We start from the raw sequence: 24,053 nt of genomic DNA, 5'->3' as shown, positions 1-24,053 counted from the left end.
ACATTCATGATTCTTTCATCATTGAATGACATGAATGAAGAAAGTAATAATATGAATTACACTGAAAAAGATTTAAAAAACTCGTTTGAATTGTAAAACGAGATCGATATGAGACAAGTAATTTAGTTAGTAAACGAGCTGGTTGGTTGCTGCCCGCCACTAACTTGACACTTCGGTGCTGCTCGGACTTCTGTGAATTGAATGATGCTCAGCAATAGGCAATTAGTGAGTCAAGTCAGGAGGCTATTATTGTAGGAGTTATCTCACGAAGGTATCTATTTCAAATATGTGTTTACTCACATAGTGAACCGTGATTTTTATATCGATATCAGTCTAAAATGGTATAATCGAGTTCAATCACTGGGAACTGAATTCTTCGAGTTTGATCGAAATAAAATGTTCCACGAGTTATTTAAATAAATCTTTTAAAAAAATGAATCATTCCGTGCACTAGCGACAAGATTGCTTGTACTATGAATAAATGTACAATTAAATAAGAAATGATTCACGGTTTAGAGTGCCGCAGAGTCCCTCTTTTCCGAAGCCCGGGCACCACCTAGTTTGCCACGCGTAGATCATTCACGAACTCGCAACGCTTCTCTGCCAATGGGGTGTCTAATATGCCCTCCACTCATGCTTTGACATTTATATCTACAATTAATCTATCTATCTGAAAATATAAGCATAAAGTATCGAAAATGAGTTTAAATTTTTGAAAAGAAATATCTCAGTGGCAAGAAGGCTGCTTGCATGCCAACAAGTCATTCCTCGGGTCGGTGGCTTTAGGTCTGGTAGAGCGGCGGACGGGAGTCGACGTTGCCTAACCAGCACTCTTTAGTCGAACGTCATCTTCGTGCCATTGAAGCTAACGGAAATGATCTGGGAAATATCTTCTTATGATCTTCCAAATTAAATATGTTTCTAAGATAAAGAATTTTTCTGCCTTACAATCGTGATGCTGCGGAGTAGATGATATTGGAGTAATTGAACATTATTCTAATGTTATCTAAACTCAGTACGCTCACCTCTGGCTTAAAAGTCTTGAATATTCTTTATGGTGCATTTGTTTTTGTAAAGTGTCGTGGCCCTGAATATGATGCGACGGAAATACGTGTGCTGGCGTGGAGGGATCGTCTCCCCTCCGCTGGAGGTGGGGGGCTGAGGTGACGGCTAATGTCGATCTCACCAGCCCCCCATCTTCCCTGACCCGCAGGAGCAAAATGTCCCTGTCCATGCTACGACGACGCCGCCGATATTGAATGAAAATAGCAACAGTAACAATGGACGATGCTTTGGCATCAATACTTATTCATTTTACAAGGCGTCACACCACAATTCTGGCTCAGCCGGTAGATATTCTTACAATCAGAATCGTGCAGCGGGAATTTCGTTATGTCAAGTGATTCGGGATTTTGCAGGCGGGTGACATCTTCCTAATGGATATTGAAATAAATCTACAGATCAAACCGATTCCAATGACGAATTTACACATGCCTGATCAGAGACAATCCTCTTACACTGTATCCAGAACTACGAGGCATAACGTCTGGCACTGGATGTCTGGAGACATTTTGTGCACACTGTCCCGTCGCGATGTTGCGGTCACCACCCGCGAAGGGAAGTGACTTGCAGCTGCGGTGACGCGTAGTAATGTGTGTCCACGTTCATACGTATTAATACGCGTAATAGCGATGACGACGCGTAGTAATACGTGTGTCAGCGTTGACGATGCGTAGTAATACGTTTGTCGTTGGTCAGCTGCAAAGTTTTAAGAAAGCATAGCATCATACCTTGTTTGTCATTGTCGTTTTTCCTTGTTAATCATTCATAAAATTTAGAAATGGAAGCGAGGGCGGTGCTCTCCAATTGCCTTCAGCTTTACCTCGGGAATCACACACGTAACCTATCCCAATTTCTTAAAACTTTGTTTGATCACTAAATTTAATGAAATCAATCGCTTCATCTTTTCCTAAATCATTTCTTTTCAGGTATTAACTTTCTCTTCTTTTTCAGGCTATAACTTGTTTCCTTCATCTTCATTTGTATTACCACTTTTGACTGGTTTTTAATTTGACATTTTTTTGTCAGTTAGTTATTATTAGTGTAAGGTTTGTTTGGTACTGGCAGGTAGATAAATTATTCAGATTGGTTGGGCATAGGATTTTTCACGACTTTTCTGTGCACTAATCGTTTGGTTACCAACAGGCTGCAAGACAGAAGGCCTTGGAGATCGAGAAGAAAAAGGCCGATGTACGCAAAAGGCTCGAAGAATCCAGCCAAAAGAAGGCCAAGAAAGGCTTCATGACACCAGAGCGCAAGAAGAAGCTCAGGGTGAGTGCAGGTTTGAGTGATTATTAGGTTTCAGCGAGTCAGTGGAGCAAACCACCGAAAAAATTATAATAGCACATCTCTCCTCGGGAATCAGTTAAATAATTTCAGTTGCCACAAAGTTTTTTAATTTTCTCAAATTAGTTGACACACTTACTTTAGGTCATGTCGTGGTTGGTATGGGTTAACGTGTACTAAGCAGAGTAAATCCTTGCTTGAATTCCCGAACTTGAAGTCCAAGATCTGGAGGTTAAATTTCGGTCAAACAATTTCTGACCGAGACTCAGAATTGCTGACTGACCTTTCATACTGACAACAACGTTATTTCACAATATATTTCTGTTGAAAATTTCTCGCGATTAATGGCCGTGTCCAATTAATTGATATATTTATGTGACTCCGGCAGCTGTTGTTGCGTAAGAAAGCTGCTGAGGAGCTCAAAAAGGAGCAGGAGAGGAAAGCCGCCGAAAGGCGCAAGATCATCGACGAGCGCTGTGGCCAGCCCAAAAATCTGGATGGAGCTAATGAAGGTAAACACAACCAACTCAGGTTGAAGGGGTCGGTGAGTTTGAAGAAAAAACAACTTAGTTCGCGGGGCGGTAACGGTTCAACATCTAGTGGGTTACAGTTCGATCTAGTTTACGGGGACTTAAGGAATCAACATAAAGTTCTTACCTAGGTCTGATGAACCTAGTTTGCGGGCTGCAACAGTTCAACACCTAGTCGGTTACTTGGGTCCTGTCTAATTTGCGGGCCGCGAAAGTTCAACAACTATTTGGATATTCGAGTCAAATCTAATTCGCGGGCGGGCCGCAACAGTTCAACAAGTCGGTTTGTTAGGCAAACGCCAGCATGCTCGTGAAGATTCAACAATATGTCCGTGTTTAATAAAAAAACTTAAAGATTCCCATCCTAGTTACTTTCAGGTGTTTTAACACCGACGCATTTTAGGACGTTGTAAACATTTATATGACTGCATGAATTTTGACTGCGTAAATTTCCAGAATTCTGTTGTTACGGAACACAAGATTATATTAGATTATTTTTATCGAACAAATGCTAGTGCTCATTGAGTTCGAAGAGAACGGTCTTAAAAATCAATGGTCTTGAACACTTTATTATTACTTAGAACGCAACGGTCTTGAACACTTTATTTATTAAAGGTTTTACTGAAAAGGGCCTTTAATTAAGAATGCTGAAGTCTGAGATGAGAGCAAAGGTCTAAAAGAATTTTGCGAATAGAAAGTTGAACCTGAATTGTATTTAGTTTTAGTATGATTGACATAGATGTAGTGTTGTCGTGTTAGTCGTTTGTTGATGGTTAATACTGAATTCATCAATTGTCTGCACAAGGCTGGGAAATTCAGTTTGCGAAGGTAATTTAAAATAAGTGAAAGCTGGCAGAGATCACACGACGTGAGCAAATTGTTGAAGAGTATAGTAAACTGGGGTCGATGTGTCGGATAGGTGAGTCTCTAATAACTCTTGTGTGAAGAAGGCTACTGAGTTGAAGCATAATTATTCAAAGGGTTATTGGAAAGTTAGGGCATTGAGAAGTTGAAGATAGATTGGAAGAGTCTGACAAATTTTATTGACAGAGCGTAAATTAACTTCTTATAACTGATTTAGGATAACTTGAATTAGCAAATCAATATCTTATGAAAATGTGATTCCATATCATTTGGATGTCCTTGAGCATTACATTGATACTAAAGCCACTTTGCTCTTTTTTAGCAAGAATTCATTATTACCACCTCTTTTGATGGTATGTGTGCTTGTGATCGCTCTTGCAGGAGTTATCGAACGGAACTGTTTTAAATGGATATATACACAATGAAACTAGCGAAAAGATGGCATATTAGATTGAAAATCAAGTTTTAGATGTCCGGCTAGGAGGAATTTTTCAACTAAATGAATTCTAGGTAATGAAATAAGCCGGTGATTGTATAATGCCTCAATGACACTAGTTGGCAATATATATTTTTTACGTCTAATAATAATTTCTGTATTTCTTTATTCTTCTCAGCAGATATTGTCTTCCTCTTGCACTCCAGGGTCTCCTCCATTCAGATTTTGCTAGGGACTTTTTTCAAATTTTTGTATTTTTAAATTATTGTTGCGTTCATATTATAGGGTACACAAAACCATGCTATTTATACATTGTATGTTCTCTTCGAGATCTCATTCCATGTTCTATGTCTCCCGTAGAAATATGGCTACACCTTTTGTCAACCTCCTCTCCGTAAACCCATTTTTGTACACACGACCTCCGTCTCAGCAACCCATGCGGACCATTCCATGTGTAATTTTTCATTCCCACACCGGCCCACCATGTGGACCATTCCATATGTAACTTTTCATTCCCACGCCGGTCCATCCCTAAGAAGGCCTCTCTAATTCCACACAAATAGTGGTCTTCTATGGCCAAATCCTGCACGGCTTACATCCGCCCCAAATCTGGCTTATTCAGAAACTCGGACAAAAACATTATATTCTAGACATTACAATCTAGAGTCTAGACATTTCAATCGAGCATATTTCGATTAGACAGAACAATACAGCACGAACTAGAAGCGTTGCCTATCACTGTCAATCGTTTGAGCTAAGATAAGCAAAAACTCAATTGCTGTCCCAGCAGGATTAATAAGAGTCACAAGAAAATTTTTCGGAAATAATAATTTTTATCCACAATGTGACCTAAGAGTTTTTTTGCAGACACTCGTTTGCATGAGTGATTTTCTAAATGGAGGTTTAAGAAAAACAATCACACTGGGAGGCATAGGGACCAACGAATATCATCAAGATTGAAATTTTATTGTATAAAGGGGAAAATATATATTGCTGACTGCTACGCGACTGGCCTATTTATTAATGCTGATAATAAAAGTGGGATTTCGATGAATTTGGGTGCTGATAATTGTAGGCTCAGGCACTGTTTCAAAAACTGGTATTTCGTTATAAAAAATTCATTTCGATAATAAGTTTAGGGACGATGATGATTGAAACAGCAAGTCAATATAATTTAGCTCTAAGAAGTTTAATTTTCAGTTGCAGTAAGAAATAACGCCTGCCAACATCCCGTTCCTTTAAAGCTAAACCGCTCCGCTTTAATAAAGTCCCTCGGTAAATTTATTCCTTTTCTAACCCTTAGCCTTTCACAATTGAGGAACTTGAGCCAGTAGATAATTAAAGGAATCAAATTCGACTACTAATATTTTCAATGGTTTTGAAAAGTATAAGCGGGGACATTTGATTAGTAATTGTGTTCTTGAAGTAACGATACCCTGTAATTCATGTAGATCTTTGATTTTTTAACTATCCGTACCATTTCATAAGCGGTAGTTACTTGATTTTTTTATGAATCATTCCAGCCTAAGTTTGCTTCCGCTGCTTCCATTAAAATTAACTTTATTTACTGTGTATTTTTGTGAGTTTTGCGTAAACCGTTCCGGCCAAGAGCCCCAATAGCTCTAGGTTTCGTTTTCACTATCACCGCCATCTTCCATTTGTCACCTCAACAATCATTAACTCAACTATAAACATTAGCTGGCAAATCGCGTTAGATATCATATAGAAAAGATGGATTTACTATCAAGTACAATTCGTGGTACTATTCCTTCGTTAGAACTTTCTGGAATTTTCGTTCTTTCACAGATAGTCCTGCCTCAGAATCTGACAGGATCGTATCTTATCCACGATATAGTTCCTGGCTTACATTTTGACTAGACTGCACCTCTCTCAAATTAGGAATCCTGCATCAGAACTCGACTGGACTTTACTCTCTCCCTCAAAGTCCAAGTCCCACTCTATGAGCAGACCTCATATCTCATTGAATGCGGTCCTTTCACTTCGCTCCGACCGTTCATAGTATTAATCCCGCTCCATGAGTAGACATAACATCCCATTGAATATTTCTTCACTTTGGTCTGCCCCTTCACAGTATTAATCCCACTCCATGAACAAACTTGACATCCCATTGAACGTCGTTTCTTCAATTCGTCCCGCCCCAACCGTCCCGTCACTCCAACATGGTTCATTTATCACCATTTATCATAAATCTTGCCTCTGCCAAGATTTCTGTGCTTATAAACAGTGTAAATAGCTTAACAGATTAAAAATAATTGTATTTAAGGTCGACATGACAGTATTCCATCGAAATCTAGTGTAAATAGTCTGATGGAATCAGAAGGCAGCTACTAACAGGATAACATTGTTAAACCTCAATGGTTTTTCTAGCAATAATAAGTATTTTTCATATTGGAAAACGTACTGCGCTACCACATTCATACCATGCTAGAAATCAAGGCCGAGTCAAGAAATGTTCACTGTGTAGAAGTCAGTCAATCATTTACACATTACATTTCACCCTACGTGAAACTCGGAAGCCCCCCCCAAGTGGACATTTTGATTTTTGATTTTGAAAATTTGAGACCGCTGAGAAGGCATCAGAAGAGCTGACGGTGTAGTTAAATGTGCTGGACATGTCCTCTCTAAACGGTCTCCACCTACAGACAAACTGCGCAGCATTATTGAGGAGTATCACAAGCGAGTTGTTGAGATAGAAGACAAAAAGTACGATTGTGAAATGGACGTAATGCGCAAGGATTATGAGGTTTGTGTAAAGCCTGATACCATGGGCCGCATTTATTCATTCGCGTTACCCAACTGTTTAAATTGGAATCATTTTAATTTACTTAGTTAATTCAAATTATTTTTTCAATTATTCTTTATGATTTTTGCGGCTAGACTTGTCAGGAGCGTTGCTCGAGGCTTACATGCCTTCTGCTGTTCAACTGACAAGAATTTGAAAAGCCAATACGCTAACAGCTGTTTTATCCCCTCGTTAATCTTAACTCAGTTAAAGAAACACACGTTTAAAAGGACAATTTGTGGCTTCTCGATGTTATTATTCTTTTTGGTCTGCATCGGTGCTCTAATGAATGGCCTCAACTCTGCTTCGAGAGTAGCTAGATGGCTGTAACCTTCATGATGTTACATTTTCATTTTTATCGAAGAGAAATTTTGATTGTCGTGCCGAAGTTGGTTTTCCAATTCATTTGCACCCTCGCTGCTGACACTCTAAACACAAACACAACGCTATGAGTGCCTCGATGTCCCCAGTGTGGTCTCATCCTCAACCTGCCATCCTAAGTTTACCTGACACCTCGCAAACGTCCTCCGCCTGACTACTCCCCTAAGCAGGTCTCCATGTCCCCAGTGTGGTCTCATCCTCAACCTTTCTACCTTCTACCTTCAATGTACCTCGTACTCCTCAAACGTCAGCCTCCTGACCGCTCCCCCAAGCAGGTATCCATGTTCCCAGTGTGGTCTCATCCTCACCTACCCTCAATGTACCTCATACTCCTCAAACATCAGCCTATTGACCACCCCCCTTAAACAGGTCTCAGTCTCAGTTGTTCCCAGCTCTGCCAGCGGTAATCATGTAGAATGTTTATTCCCTTTGTTTCCATTCATGTCTGTGTGGGGCAACGGACCCTAATGCGCTTTTGTATTTTCTGTTTGTAGCTGAACTTCAAACACTCCTTAGGGAATTTCAACAACGCATAACTGATCTTGAAGGTGACAAGTGGGACCTAGATCATGCTATCAAAATGAGGGACTACCAGGTAAACGAGCCATGGTGCATCCCTCTGAGAATCGCCTCACCCGAGTGTTTGCTCTAGTAAACGAGCCAAAGCTTGCCTCGTGGCTCTCTTAAAAAGCTTTTTTTAACTCATTACGGTGTAGTTAATTTTGTTTTCTTACAGGCTTTTATGGAGGAATTTCATCTCATTTTGTGGCATCATGTTATATGTCACAACTTTGTTTTGACTGCGAAGTCCGGTCCTCTTGCGTTTCTTTTCGGACTGAGCGTTACACATTTTCATGTACATGATGTCTATGTATGTTTTACCTGTTGCACCGCCATGTCATTCTTGCCATGGGCCATAAAGCTCGAATGTTTATGCTTTAACAAAGTATTCTATTATAGAACAACTTAAAGCAATCTGCAAGGAATACCACGAGCGATTGTTCCTTTGCGAGTCCCAGAAATGGGATCTTGAGTATGAGGTTCGGAGGCGAGATTATGAGGTACGAATTGCGTCGTGAGTGCCATTATTAGTAGTGTGAGATGATCACTCGGGGACAGCCCTCGACTAGCGCAAACTTTTTCACATTTTACACCAAAAGTATTTCCTAAAATTTTCCGAATTTCGTTGCGTCAAACAATTTGAAACTACCTTATTGTGGTCATTTCTTCCTTACAAGGACAAAAGCTAAGAGTGCGTTTCATATTAGTCGCCGAGTGCCTAACTTGCAAATGATTAGCCATAAAGTTTGAAGGAGCGTGATTTCCAGCATGGCTAGACAGGGATCAATAGATGGCGCTATAGATTCTCTCCGCCAGTGGCATGACCTGTATGAAGTGCCGGAGCCAAAAATGCTATGGATAGTTCCCGCAACCCAGAATCCCCACAACGGCGTTGCCTTGTGTGGTGCCGATGTGGTTTTCTGCTTTGCGTGTGATTCAGTTACGTAGTAGACTCGTTCTTCATCGTTTGCTCGTACACTGACTTCACTCGACATACCGACTTGTTTCCAGCAACATGAGTAGAACATTTCTTATCAGAATAACATTTCTTCTTCGTGGTTAGGATTGTTCCTTCAGAGCAGTTGGTCGATTCCGAAGTCAGCGCAAGAGCTCTCTATGTCGAACGCAGGTTTACTCCATCCTCTCGCCTAACTTAGACTGTGGTCGCTGTGTCTCGTTCTCTTGTGGCATGTCTTAGTCTTCCTATGTGCTTCATAATATTATTCCTCAGCATCTCCTCCGTTCTTTCTTAACTTCTTACCTCTTTCTTCTTTTGTAGGAGCTTCTAGATTCTATTCCTGCTAAATCTTTTGCATCCTTTTATTCTTTATTGTTTGCGTTGCTGCCGTAAGCGACAATGGCCTAAACCTCTAGTAAAGCTGAAATCATCCGAGCTGAAATGTTCTCTTCGGCATTTCTATTGCTAGTGCCGACAGCATGTCGTGCCGGTCATTCTTGTTTCTTTTTAGTCAGTGTTATAAGTCACTTTTCTTCCTCTCATCATGTTTGTTCTACTAACTGTTCTCCGTAGGACCTGATGATGGTCGTCTAATATTTTCATCGTTGATATTAGCCATAGCAACTTTAGCCAATCACCAAGGGCAGTACGATGCTTTGGCCCGTATTTTTCAGCCCTTCAACACCGAAAATTATTCTCCCAAATAACGCATGATCTGTATAACATTCAATTTCTGAGGCATCAGTTCTGAAAGATGAGCTAAGATGTAAGGAAGAATGGACGCAGTCAGGTAGATAATAATTTCAGTCCAACGTTAATATCTATTCAGTTAATCAAGATGAAGTAAGGAAATCTTGGTGATAGTTTGGATCTTTTGAGTTTCATAGTCCGGGGCTGACCCAATGTTTTGAGCTAAAACGAACCAGAACGTTTAGATGGATCGAACCCGTCACTAATAATAAATGATGAACGTGGCGTCTTTGGTAGTTGCGGTGCTCCCCATCCCTCTCTATATAAATAAAATAAATACATATTTGTACAAGTGGTGTTTTAGAGAGGCACTCTTAAACGTCTCCCGCCCTCAACTGTCTTTGAAGCTAGGTTTGCTTGCTAACATCCTGCCTGTCTTAACCAAAAACCTCGCAAATAAAGCGTAATCAAATTGCAGTCTCCCACGTCTCCCTTCAGTGAGATGCTTCAACTTAACAAAGCTCTTTGATAATACGAGTAATCTTGTGGTAAAGTAACTTATCATCTTCCAATTCACGTCCAGTATTAATCGGTCTGCTAAACATATAATCTAATTTAAGGCAGAAGACATGAGCTCCATTGATACTTTGTTCTCTTCCACTACCCTAGCTGCTTCATATCTCTCTTTGCATCCCTTTTATCCTTCTGCTTGACTGGAGTCCCCATGGGTCTCTCATTATCCAAGAGGTCTTTCATTCCTCAGGTATGGCACTTCATACCGTGTAACCACGCGCCGCGGTTTAACCTCACTATTTGTTACTTATATTCTACTATTTAACTAGGGATATCGCACCGACCAAAGGGCACATGCACGCTGTTAAGTACTTTTCGTTTTTATATTGATTCTTGCATCCAACATATTGCTCCTCATATTCTGGCTGATTTTTTATTTATACGGCTATGAATTTTGAAAAAAGCAAAGGTCATTTGCTTAGGGCACTCTATTTTTTTGCAACCAAGCTATCCCTGCCTCAAAACAAGCTGAACTGAACGTTCCACTTGTACCTAAGATCTTTCAATTACTCGTCATTGATGCGAGACAACAGGTAAAATATACTGGAAGTGCCATACTCTGTAAAGTCCTCCATAGAAGCAAGCCTGTATAACGTCCTTTACAGCACGACTTATTGCCCTTGATTTGCACGTGACTTTACATATCAAAAAAAGAATGAGTCGTGAACTGCCTGTGTATATGTGACACCTACTGGGGACTCACAGGCAGATCGTCTTGCTCGAGTCCCTCCGTCCTGTTCCTTCCTTTAAGTTTTAGATGCCCTGCTCCTGTCTCGTTAGTTCTTTATTCACTAATTATAGTAATCTTAACCAAATAATTTTCTGTGGGTATGATATTTTACTGTTATACCTAAATGCTGAATTGTCTCATTAAGCAGCGATTTATTTTAGTACTGAGTAGATTTTCTATTTCTTGAGGCTTCAGATAAACTTACTTTACTAACATTTTAACTGGTATCTTGTTCCAGTTAACCAGTCCAACTGGTTAACTGGTTCCTTGTTCGTCGAATATCAACCAATTGTTCCCGTGTGTCAGCAAAGAACCCCAAGGAAGAGTTTTCCCGTACAATATATGGTCTTCACTTGATTGTCCCCATGCCAGATCTCGTGCTGTATCCTTTCCCTTCCAGAATGTATGCCTCTGTCTCCCGAATGATCCGTTGAAGAATAGATTTGCTGCGCAGTCTTTGCCAAACTGTACAGAATCGTCGAGACCGTTTCAGCAAACGCCTTCTACGTTTCTAATTCTATGACTTACTATAGGAACTCTTCCGAATGTTTTAATGTTAGTCATTATACTACAATTGGAACAACTGCTTGTGCTTGACTGGCCTCCATGACACTGTAATAGTACCTCATCCCTGCCAATTTATCAGAAGACACATCTCTAGTGAATTAATTTAATTCTAAATGGAAATTTCTTAGTGCACCTTTACATAAGAATATTTGCTTTCTAACGAATGTTTTGGACACTTATATTTCAAGTCAACTTTTTAAATACTTTATTTAAAGGTAAATTGCGTGGACAGAGAATTCTGTCTTCAGTCTGGCCGCTTGCGAGTCTCGTGACTTCGGTGACGGACGAGGATATGGACTGAGTTATACGACGAGATATTGTTTCAACCCAAATAGATTCTTGTATCTGATAATTAATTATGTCATACTGTGACAGTCAAAAAGAATAATTTCACTTTGTGAGACGAGGAAATCATGCCAATAGAAGTACAAATTAGCTCTTTCAAAGCCAGAGATGGCATTTTTGGGTGCAAAATTCTCTTTGAAAGCCCCTGGGCCAGATGCTGCTTTCATTGAATGCAGTCGTAAAGTATTCGAAGGAGCTAAAACATTGAATCATTTGAGACTACCATGTTTAAATTTACCTTCTTGACAAATTCCTTAAGATTAGTTGTGACGTCGACAGTCTAGATTTGACTTGAAGAATGAATGAAAGAAAGGCTGTCTTGAACTCTCTTTCGACTGAAGCATTCAAATGATATCTTAGACGTTGTGATTCTGAGAATGTAAATTAAAATTATAAGAAAAATAATTCTAGCATTTCCCCAGTGCGAAATATTCTAAACCAGCGACGATCGAATGCAGTGCCAACAAGATGTTAATAATGGCAACACTATTTCTCTAATTGAATTGGAAGGCATGACCACTGAATGTTGGACTCCATACAACGCTCTTGATGTTAGACTCACACAACGCTCTTGATGGAACCACACAACGCCCTTGATGTTGAGCCCTTGCAACGCCCTTGATAATGGACAAAAAAACGTCCATGATGTTGGATCCACATATAACGCCCTTGATGTTTTACCACACAATGCCCTTGATGTTGGACCCACACAACGCCCCTGATGTTGGATCCACAAAACACCTTTGATGTTGGACCCACACAACGCCCTTGATGTTGGATCCACAAAATACCTTTGATGTTGGACCCACAAAACGCCCTTGATGTTGGATCCGCGCAACCCTCGTGACGTTGGATTCACGCAACGCCCTTGATGTTGGACCCACAAAACGCCCTTGATATGGGGCAATAAAACGCCCTTGTTGGACCCACTCGAAGTCCTTGATGTTGGACCCACACAACGCCCTTGATGTTTTAACGCCTACAAAACACCCCCTGATATTGGACCCAGAAAACGTCATTGATGTTGGACCCACAAATGTTCTTGATGTTAGACCCACACAACGCCCTTGATGTTGGACCCACAAAACGCCATTGATGCTAGACCCCGTACACCCCCCACCTAAAACTATATCGTATTAAGAATGTTATTTTATGTTATTCCCAGAAATCCTGATCCCGTTCCCCGTATCCTGAGCTTTCCCAGTTGGATTCCTGCGTAGCGAGATATCCTGATTTGTGTGGTCGCTGTAAAGCTAAAAATCTAAACCGCTTCTTGACTAAAATTACTTAATTTCTTTTTTAATGGTATTATTTGTCCTTAATTGTTAGCTATAAATTTATTTCAACTTTTTACTTATGAAGATTTCTGTTAAAAATTGATGAATATCATATGTATAAATTTTAATAATTTATTATTACAATAATTTTGTCCTAAGATCTGTAAAATTTGTTAAAGTATTCCTTATTCACTTCTTCAAATATAGTCGTTATGAAATTGTTTGGAGTATATCCAAATCTTGTAAAAAATTCTCTGTTTTGCAAGCAATTGTCAACTTGTGAAAAATGTTTTTTTTTTGCGGATTGCTTCAAGAATATCAGTATTAATTTTCTCTAGTTCACTACATTTCTACGCAAGTTTTTGAAATACTTCACTAGGGAAAATATTTACTCATTGTCTCTATGAACAAATTTATATGTGGCCTCATGAGATAAGTTCTAACAAACTTCGTGCATTCCAATAGATCAACGAACTCAACATTCAAGTGAACGACTTACGCGGCAAATTGTGAGTATACCAATATACGTATACCTTGCCTTATTCATGCGTACCCTTATCTTGTTCATGCGTACCCTTACCTTGTTCATGCGTACCATTACCTTGTTCATGCGTACCCTTACCTTGTTCATGCGTACCCTTATCNATTACCTTGAACATGCATATCTTTACTTGAACATGCCTACCATCAACATGGTCAACCAGGCTTTAGAATGAGCAGTTCATAAATGGCAGTTTATCCTCCCGTCTGGGATACTTCGTCCAAGCATAACTTTAGATCGGCCTAATGATTCATAATTTATTTATAAATTGCTTATTATCAATTCATCATTCAGCGCGAATAGCTCAACTTAGGTTCCAGTCTCCCACGTTTTTGTGGAAGTGCATTTGGTTGCATATGATTCTGGAGTTTCTTGTGTTCAGTCTGAATTTGAATATTGTTCTGATAAGATGACTAGCTTTTGTTTTTGCATTCGTTACATGACAGTAAAGCGCTCCACAAGATTGTGTTGCGAGAACGAAACCTAATCGTTGTGCGCGGCAGTTACTACTGTAATAATTTCCACAAAACTATATTTTTTAATTTATGGAAATTTCGGCAGGCTTACATGTAATTCAAATATACATTGAGCGCATGGCTAACCTGAAAGATTACTTAAGTTTCCGCTGTCGTTGCGGGTGGGAAACTTCGGCACAAATTTTGGATTGGTTAGGCGTTTCCTTCGTGAAAACTGAAAGCTATGCTTAAAAATTTAACCAGGCAATTAAATGAAGACGTGTTTCTCAACCTAGATAAACCGTAACAAGATTACTGAACTTGTATCATTTTCTTCAAAGTGAAGAGTAAAGATTTTATTGTAATTGATCGTCTCTCATAATTTAGATTCATTTGTGAACGTGTAACTTATAGCGGAATCTTTGGATTGAAAAATTTTAGTAATTCGGTTTGAAAAAGATGCTTTCGTCCCCCTTTATTAAGATCAACAAAATGTTACTCAACATTTTGAGGCTTCCGATCATGAATAATTCTACCATAACGTGAACAAATCTAGAACATGTCTCTTCCAGAGTTCAGTGCAAGGTTGATTCGGCATCAGTAAAGCTCAGATTAGACAATCCTAGACACCTATTTATTTGACTTGTTGTCCAAAACCGCTTTATATAAAAAACATTAGGTTATAAATTAATTTTGCTCATTTTCTTAGCATCAAGCCCACTCTGAAGAAGGTCTCCAAGTACGAGAATAAGTTCGCCAAGCTCCAAAAGAAGGCTGCCGAGTTCAACTTCCGTAACCAGCTCAAGACTGTCAAGAAGAAGGAGTTTGAGCTCGAGGACGACAAGGCTGATAAGGTAGAGGAGTTTCCGTGAGGTGTGCAGTGATTATCTCTGATAAATATTAGAGTCGATTCAGCGTCTGATGACCCAAAATCAGAAGCTGAAATCAGAAGCCACATATCCAAATTTTCTTAGATATTAGCCATCTTTGAGTGAGTAGAACTAGAGTGCCCCTGTTCATAAAATTAGAATGAAATGGATGGCGTAAATGACACATTAGTATTCATGTATCAAATTTGATGAAATACCGAAGGACAAAAAATATTCCATCACGAATTTATGTTCATTGTTGTTTTGATGTTGAGAAATGTCTGGTATAGATTGTCTTGCATGTTAGGGTAGCGTCTGTAAAATTTTCTTCGGTGATAAAGAACAGGATACGAGGTTCAATAGATCTTGATTATCCTTTATCGCAGTTTCTGAAAGCTCCTTTCGACCCTGAAATTGTTTTCTAGAGTCTTTTCTTGATTTCTTGTTGAATTTTCTCTGAAATTGTGCCTTAGGGCAATAGAACGAGTGATTAGAGTGTCTAAATTGCTGCATTCCTCTACAGTCAAAGCCTGAATGGGCAGCAGGCGGACCCGGTGCAGGCAAGAAGGTAAATTTAACTTATGTCCAAGCTGTTATTCTTAACACTCGGTTCTGTACAATTTGCCAGCTAATATCAACTGGGGGAGTCCATACTATGCGCCTGCAACTAGGCTTTACATGGGAAACTCGTGCATTTTTCTGATCATTTAGTTTTCATTTAATTGGAACTTTGCTGCGCGCTACTTCTTCTAACCTCTTCATAAGATCTCATCGCGGAATATACATAATTTTACGATAAATATTTGCATCATAGGCTAACTAATCGGCCTCTATCGCCTTTAATCGGCCTCTATCGCCTTTATATCGACTCTTAGTCTATTTTTTCATGTATAATTCCGTACATAGGTATGTGGTATTATAATTGAATATGTTTAGTTCTGTTATCAAATAGGATCACGAGGTTTCGAATCGAATCAAGTCGCGTATCAATTATTCAAGAGAAGACAATAGTAATTAATTCAAACGGAAATTACAGTGAACCCCCGTTTTTTGCAGGGTAAGTGATACATTATAATGGACGAATACCAAATATCCGCACACTAGAGAGAGCGATTGCTTCAAAGTTTTGAAGAGTGTTTTGACTTTTCAGCCTTTAATTTTAGCCTTTAATGAAGAAACTCGCTTGAGAGACAGAGGGTGATTATCTCCAGAGATAATAGATGCATTGGCCAAATCAGAGTTCATAAAAATTAGGGTCCATTTAAAGACTTTTTCCCTAAGCCCATGCCATAATATATAATGAGAGGCTGCAATTCGTCGATTGATTTTATGAAAGCTGTTATACCGATCACATAAATTTTCATATCTTTTTGCTACATTTTTTCTTCGATTTCCATTCCATATAATCATTGAAGTAATGGATCCCAGAGATGATCCGCGAGAAACAAAGGTTAATTATGTGTTTAAAATATGAATAATACTCACTTTCTTCCTTTATTTTGAGAAATATAATATATGAAAAACTTCGATTAAAGGTTTTTCTTTCTTTCAAAACACCTAAAATCTTTGTAAACTGGAATATTGCTAACCTCGAGGTTTATTTGCAACTTTCTTGCTAAACTAACTTTCAATGTCGCCATAGGTACAGCTAGGTGTGTGTCATGCGTATTTTATAGCGTATGTGTGCGCTCCGTAACAAAATATTGAGCATTTTAAGCGTCTTTCATGCACTATTAGGAAGCGTAATGCAACATCATTATACGCTTATAGTCTTCAATGAATAATTTATAATATTCTTTTATAGTCAGATCAGCGAAGAAACATTTACCGAGGATCTTTCCGAATTGTGAAGTATGTCGCGGGAATGCTCGACCAAATCTAGGCTTATCGATATTAAAGTCACTCTTAAAATACAGATAACAATGAATGAATAATCTGCGAATGATTAATAATAATAATGAATGGCTCTCTTCTTACGACGACCATTTCTGTTTTTTTATTTCGTCTCGAGCTTTATTAATTTTTTTTTGTATTTACGATTAATTTGAAACCTGAAGCTGTGTCACCTCTTGGCCTATTCAACTTTATGATTATGTACGCGCCGGCAATAATAAATGTATAATTTTAATAACTATTTTGGTGTGCTTTTTTCTTTTAATGTCATTCACTATTCATCATAATCTTGCACATATTAATTCATTTACTTAATGAAAACAAACGAGAAACGGAATTATCCAAATTCTCATAAATTCAAGTGTAATTCCCATTATTGGCGCAGTTCACTAATTCAACCAAATAATTTTATAAAGATACGCGTCAAGATAATACAACGACCATACCCACCTTAGCTGCTGTGTTATCAAGATGAGTGATGAGGCTAGTGGCACTAATGTGGCATTAATATGGCTGAAAAATACGCTAGTTTGAGACAAGATTTAATACCGTGTCCAACTCAACTTATATGGGCACTAACTCAGCCTGATACACGAATGTTCACCGAGTTGAGGTTGCCTTGTTTCGCTTCATTGCTATTTTTATTTTACTCACCAGACCAATGCTTGAATACGCGGCAATGTTATATAATAATCATGCATTCAAACATTGATACATCTTTAACACATTCCCCTCTGCCTCACTCTTGCACGCACCATCACTGTAACACATTCCCCTCTGCCTCACTCCTGCACGCATCATCACTGCAACACATTCCCCTCTGCCTCACTTCTGCACGCATCATCATCTCACTCTGATTGCTCTGCAGCCTACGACTGAGTTCTATAACAAATGTTTTGTGGAAGATCAGAGTGAGAATATTGGCAAGGTTAGGCAGAACTTGTTCATCAGTCTAAATTGAAGCCAAAATATAAGTTGTCAAAACCTGCGTTGAACTGCAACTTCTGCTTAACTTTATCAATGCTACACTAAGTGATATGACGTGGTTTTTTAAGGGGATAAGACCTGTGCTGTTGATTCGTCCGTGGAAATAAATGTTCGAATTTTGATTCTGAGAATTTTTCATTGAATGCTGAGAAACTCGATAGACATTTATTTCATTCCAGAAGTTGAAATTTTTGGTGTCATAGTTAGATGCCATACACATGTGATAACATGGTTCGCTGTGTGTCGAAAATAAGCAACCTTAAGTGAAATACTATCTTATACTGGGTAAATTATTCAATTTTTCCCAGACTATCAAATTCCTGAACATATGAAACATATTTATAAACTATTTTTCAATGGGGCTTGTATTGCGGGAAAGGGTCAGGTGGTCATAATTCGCCGTATGCAATCAGAATAACAATCTCTGCCACTCTTTAACGCGCATAATTCCATATTGTGTATTACTTTTACCACTCATCCCTTCTCTGCGTCTCACATTGTATATTCATCGTCATACACTGCTCGATTTTTGCCTGTTTTCTGACACTTTTGGCACCGGTTTTTCTTCTGTGGTGTCATTTTTGAAAGATCCGTCTTGTTGCACAGGCTTGTTAATATTTATCGCCCTTCTTCTGGCACCCTTTGCTTTTTAATAGGCATTACGTTATTCATTTTTCGTATCTTAAATCAATTTTGCGAATACTCATTGTTGTGATGGGTTTTGTTGGCTCCTAACTTAGCTAACAACTGATCAGCCCGCATCTCCTGCCTAACCCATGCTTTAACATTGCAATTTCTTTTGTTTTGGCAGGAAGGAGAAGAGGGCGGAGCGGTGAGTTCATCTTTTGTTATCGCGTGTTTTGAATGACGATTGACTGTAGCTGACCTGACGCTCTGGGGCCAACATTCCATGTATTATATCTTCACAAATAAATTTAGACAGTACACAGCAAATTATGGGCCAAGCGCCTTTTTGCCTTCTAATATTGCTTACGTTTTCCTTCTATTTGATGGCCACTTAGAACCATTTCTTGCTATAGGCCACTTAGGAACACCTCTTGCTCTTGGCCACTTAGGAACACCTCTTGCTCCTGGCCACAATGAACCACCTCTTGCTCTTGGCCACCTAAGAACACCTCTTGCTCCCGGCCACCATGAACCACCTCTTGGCGTCCTAGGACCACCTCTTGCTCCTGGCCACCATGGACCACCTCTTCTCTTGGCCACCTAGGAACACCTCTTGCTCCTGGCCACCATGAACCTCCTCGTGTTCTAGGTCATCATGGACCAACTCTTGCTCTTTTCACACATTTTATAGTGGGACCGCTACCACAACCACGACCACCTACACTATTAAACATTATACACGAACGAGAGCATTTACTTGTTTGAAAAAATCATCGTAAAAAATTATTAACAATTTCAATCGTGCTACTTGTCGAAAATTATCAAAATGCTACCGAATTTCGGGAACCTGACCTCAGTCACGGGCCACATGCACTCACATGGACCTCCTTGAAGGGGTCAACTATTTACCCAACTTACCATAGAAATTATTTCTTTATGAAAACAAGCATCCACTTTTGATAAAGTTAATTACCAAAAATAGTTTGGTTATAAATTTAGGTTTGAAATTTTCTGATTAATTTATCAATCAAACCACATGGGGACTTTCAAACCTGCAAGACTGACCATGGCATCGTCCACAGCCTACACAACAATTTCGTAGTAGCCACGCTGAGACTATGACTGTTGATGCCTGCTGAGACTATGACTGTAGATAACTGCTGAGACTATGACGGTAGATGCCTGTTGAGACTATGGCAATAAATGCCTGCTGAGACTATGACTGTAGATAACTGCTGAGACTATGACGGTAGATGCCTGTTGAGACTATGTCAATAGATGCCGGCTGAGACTATGACTGTAGATGCCTGCTAAGACTATGACTGTAGATCCCTGCTGAGACTATGACGGTAGTTGCCTGCTGAGACTATGACGGTAGATGCCTGCTGAGACTATGACGGTAGATGCCCTGCTGAGACTATGACGGTAGATCCCTGCTGAGACTATGGCGGTAGATGCCTGCTGAGACTATGACGGTAGTTGCCTGCTGAGACTATGACGGTAGATGCCCTGCTGAGATTATGACGGTAGATGCCCTGCTGAGACTATGACGGTAGATCCCTGCTGAGACTATGACGGTAGATGTCTGCTGAAACTATGACGGTAGATGCTATTCTATCGAGTGTGTTTAGCTCGGCAATTCGTTTATTTGGGGACGTAGAGAGGTCCAGACTCGCTTGCTCTAACCGGCAAGCATTAAAAGCATTAATGATCTATATGACCGTATCTTCACGATGTCTATCCAATGTTATATTACTTATTATGAAACATTCTATTATATCATCAAAACGCTTTGATGAGCTCACGCCTTGGCCATTAAGTTTATTCTAAATCAAATATATATATGCTCAAGCCAGTTCCGAAGCCAGTTACCGCTGTTTTTGTAAATTGCTTGATTTTTTCGCCTCCGAATAGTTTATGAGCGCCATCTTTCATTTATCAGAATTTACTAAATAAATTGTCAAAACTTGGGTATAACGTGTGGATAACAACGCATATCAGCTGCATGTTTCCTTTCTGGCAGGAAGCCGAGTAGACAACTTTTTTTAAGCAACGGAAAACAAAATAGCTTATGTAAAATATCCGAAAAGCATCCCAAGCAATTCTTAAACGCTCCGTGAATTCTGTCATCATTTAAAATAAATCCAATTATGTGCGGAAGCGTACAACTTTTATTCACTTGCGAGATTTTTATGCCCTAATCAATGAATGCTCTAGAGCCGTGATGTAGAGCAGGCGAAAGTCTTCTCTCCATTCCCGTGTTTTTTTTATTGAATATAACTTTTAAGTTTAAATTCGGAGGCTCAATGGTGAGTTTTTTAAGTAAACCAAGATTATCCAATCAACAGATGTCAGTTGTATAGGGTGAAATATAATTTGACTTGCATATAATTTTTTTATTGTTCCATTTCAGGGAGAGGGTGAAGCCGGAGAAGCCGAAGGTACGTTGCGTGGATGACGTTTTCGCTTTCTTTTCACTTTCATTTATTGATCTGAATCGCTGCCCACTTCTCTCGCCGCTCAGTCAACCTTTCAGTACAACTCGCAATGAGCTCAGTCGAGCTCCTGTTCTTATTTTCTTCAACGCCAGAAATCCAAGAACAATTTTTTCAAGTCGTCGACCAGGCTTTTGAATTTCTGGTGATGCCATTTGCGCTCTGGCAAATTTTATGTCAAGTCTTTTTCAAAGGCTTGTATTCATTTTATGCGGAATTTGAGAAACGAGGTTCGCGATTTTATCATATATTTTTAAGTCATTAACCAATTATTTTCTTTCAGGTTTACTAATCAGTTCATTTGATGTTTATAATTTATTACATGTGATTGTATATGTCCACCTTATGATGTGCAATCCTTGCTGTGCCTCGTCTGTGGTTCGTCAATCATTTAGATAGTCCTGGGCCCTGTGAGGCTGACGATGATGATGATATTTTATGCCTTATTTTGCGCGCCGCTGCATCAGGTGCGCCAAGCACTCAAGGGGAAGGCGCTCCAGAGGCAGCACCTCAGGAGGCAGCGCCTGCAGAGCCTCCGGCAGACGCACCTCCTGCAGAAATTTCTGCTGAGGTTGCGCCTGCCGAGAGCGCCCCTGCTGAGGGAACTGAAGCTCCCTCAGCAGAGGGGACTGAAGTTCCCTCAGCAGAGCCTGCCCCTGAGGCTGCTCCCTCTGAAGCTCCCCCAGCAGAACAAGAGCCTGCGGCGCCAACGGAAGGGGAAGCGCCGCCCGCGGAAGGTAATGTGGAGAGCGCCACACGAAGGGCTCTCCACCATCGCTGTCGTGTGATCTTTCTTCCTTGTGATCTCCGCCCATCAATTCTTCCTCATACACCTTCAATATCTCATGAACTTCGCTTTATTCATCCATATATTATATCACGAACTTCTGTCTTGGACCGATAAATATAGAATTGTTTTCTTAATCGGGACTCGATTTTATTATTTTAACTGCCAGACTCTCCTTCTTGCTTTAGTTATTTTCCGCTTGGCTCTTTACTTTTTTCAGCTTTTACATCAAAGAGTAAGATGCCTTTTTTCTGCTGTCTCTGCTCTACACTAAAATACCCCAGACATTTGCTCCTGAACCTTTACTGCTTTTGAACTCTGAATGGCCATCACGCAACGGCGCAGTTGAAAGAGCTAACAGGCCATTTGTATATACAAATAATGAAAAATCGTACAATCGCGTGATGATAATTTGATTTTATTAATATTAGCGCATCACAAGTATGTACGATTATCATTATTAAGTTCTTAATTTAGCCCACAACGCGCGATAATTTCGGCTTTTGGATACAAAAACTTTTACTTTTGACCTAGAGTAAAAACATCAATACGGGCATTACAGGATAGAGGCTCCACATTTCAGATTTTAGATTTTTTTTTAATTTAATTGGCCGCAAAACGCGCCGCTACATTGACTATTTTTCAATTATTCACTGTATGAATGAACGCTCACTCATTATGCTTTCACTCTCGTCGCAAAAGACAGAATCGATAACGAGATTTCACAAGTTCGAAACATTTAGAATGCGAAAAATTCGATTAACTGTTGAATTTATTCCGCCTAAGAATCGTCATTTAGCGATATAACGAATCAATAATAATTATTCGGAGACCAATTGATCGCAGAATGTGATTTAACCTTTTTTCTACATGGCAAATAACTGTCCTCAATGCAATTCGTACCTGACAATCTGGCCACGAGGCCTATTTGTCAGAAGATTAAAGGTTAACCATGGCCTGGAGTTAAAAGCAGTATGGTCATAGCATTAGTATGGGATGGTCTTACAGTCCACTTCTTATTTCTTTCAAAGCTTTGTAGAATTTGATATTTGGTGGAAATGTAATCCTAGTTTTGAAGCTAGCTTATCTTCTTTACATTATTTTCGTTTCAGTGTTCCTAACTGTAAATAATAAGTTCATATTTCAATTTGCTTATTTATTCAAAATTATTTATTCTTTATTCATTTAATTTGTATATATTCACTTAAATTTATTCGAGTATCACGATACATTTTGTTTAGTTTGACATTTTCATCATGAAATGCGTGTTTTCCATGAGCCTTTATTTGCTATATTGTTTTTATTGCTTGACAAATGACTATGTCGACTAAAAACATTCGACTTAAGATGAATTCTCATCTTTAGTGTAAATATTTTGATGTTGACTGCAGTGTAACCCCACAACTTCCTGAAGGATTCGTAATTACTTTGCCTAAGATAATTGACTGCTGGCTCAGTGAGTCAAAAATTCAAGTCCGTGTAAAGTCCAGCAAATTTTTGCTGGTTAATTACAACTTTCCTTGACGGCTGACGTTGATACGCTTCTTCTTAGACTCTGTCTCATTATCATCTCAGAATCACATCCAGAATATTTTATGGGTGCTTTATAATTAATTTTTGGTTTTTATGCCAACAGCATAAACTGCTTCAACTGCTTCTGTTTTTCGGAACCGCGGGTGGCGGATGGTCGGGGGGAGCGCCACCGACGGGCTTAACCCGTTGTCTTCTCCGACCGCCAGTTTCGCAACAGTTTCATTCATCCGTATAAATAAAATATTCTTTGAATTAAACTTAATTTATCCCCACTCACCATAGTTTTCGAAATTATATCTATAGTTACGACTTTGCGAAATTCAAGGCAAGCTAGAAGTTGAATGAAGTTTTTTCCACTGTATCATGATGAGTTTTAATACAAATATTTTGACGATGTTTTGCAGTTTGCTTCAGTGAAATGTAATGCGGCAAACAGACACTGATCCTGGCGTCATCTTCCGTCATATGTGCGTCATAGGACGTTATAATAAGATTTTTTTCGTGAGTTAGCTTTGTTGATGTTGTGAGTATTTTTAAGCTTTAAATGAAGGACATGTTCATTTAAAAGAATAAATTAATATCTATTGTTTATAGTAAATTACATAAAAATCATAGAGTGAAAAAAGGTTGCATTATGTCCTGCATATTCATCATTGACCTCGCCATTGATGAAGCACGGAACTTTTAACCTGGGAACTTCACCATGCCCAATACACTAGCGATCATTACCAGTACCCGATACCTTCACAATTACCTTCCTATCTCGTGTTTTCAGTGCCTGCACTCACGCGGTGGTGCTGGTGTG

General features: G+C 39.3%; 1 protein-coding gene across 9 annotated transcripts in view; it reads left to right on the top strand.

The window, feature by feature from the left end:
- The window catches only part of LOC108668411 (troponin I), a 35,875-nt gene extending 12,499 nt beyond the window's left edge, over positions 1-23,376 (top strand). For 3 of the 9 annotated variants that reach the window (XM_047885185.1, XM_018155631.2, XM_018155627.2), the window contains 10 exons: positions 2,206-2,331; positions 2,735-2,858; positions 8,321-8,421; positions 13,527-13,570; positions 14,767-14,911; positions 15,450-15,494; positions 18,618-18,638; positions 20,847-20,874; positions 21,396-21,665; positions 23,352-23,375. In XM_047885185.1, the coding sequence (XP_047741141.1) occupies positions 2,206-2,331; positions 2,735-2,858; positions 8,321-8,421; positions 13,527-13,570; positions 14,767-14,911; positions 15,450-15,494; positions 18,618-18,638; positions 20,847-20,874; positions 21,396-21,665; positions 23,352-23,356 (909 nt within the window). In that variant the 3' untranslated portion in view covers positions 23,357-23,375. Of the gene's footprint in view, positions 1-2,205; positions 2,332-2,734; positions 2,859-6,839; positions 6,941-7,854; positions 7,956-8,320; positions 8,422-13,526; positions 13,571-14,766; positions 14,912-15,449; positions 15,495-18,617; positions 18,639-20,846; positions 20,875-21,395; positions 21,666-23,351 lie in introns of all 9 variants that reach the window. The other 6 variants (XM_018155634.2, XM_018155629.1, XM_018155628.1 and 3 more) reach the window with 5 other exon arrangements.
- The last annotated feature ends 677 nt before the right edge of the window (positions 23,377-24,053 follow it).

Source organism: Hyalella azteca, unplaced genomic scaffold, assembly GCF_000764305.2.
Source record: "Hyalella azteca isolate HAZT.00-mixed unplaced genomic scaffold, Hazt_2.0.2 contig17250, whole genome shotgun sequence".
Taxonomy (NCBI): domain Eukaryota; kingdom Metazoa; phylum Arthropoda; class Malacostraca; order Amphipoda; family Hyalellidae; genus Hyalella; species Hyalella azteca.
The sequence above is the reverse complement of the archived record's forward strand: the minus strand, read 5'-3'. Positions and strand labels throughout refer to the sequence as shown.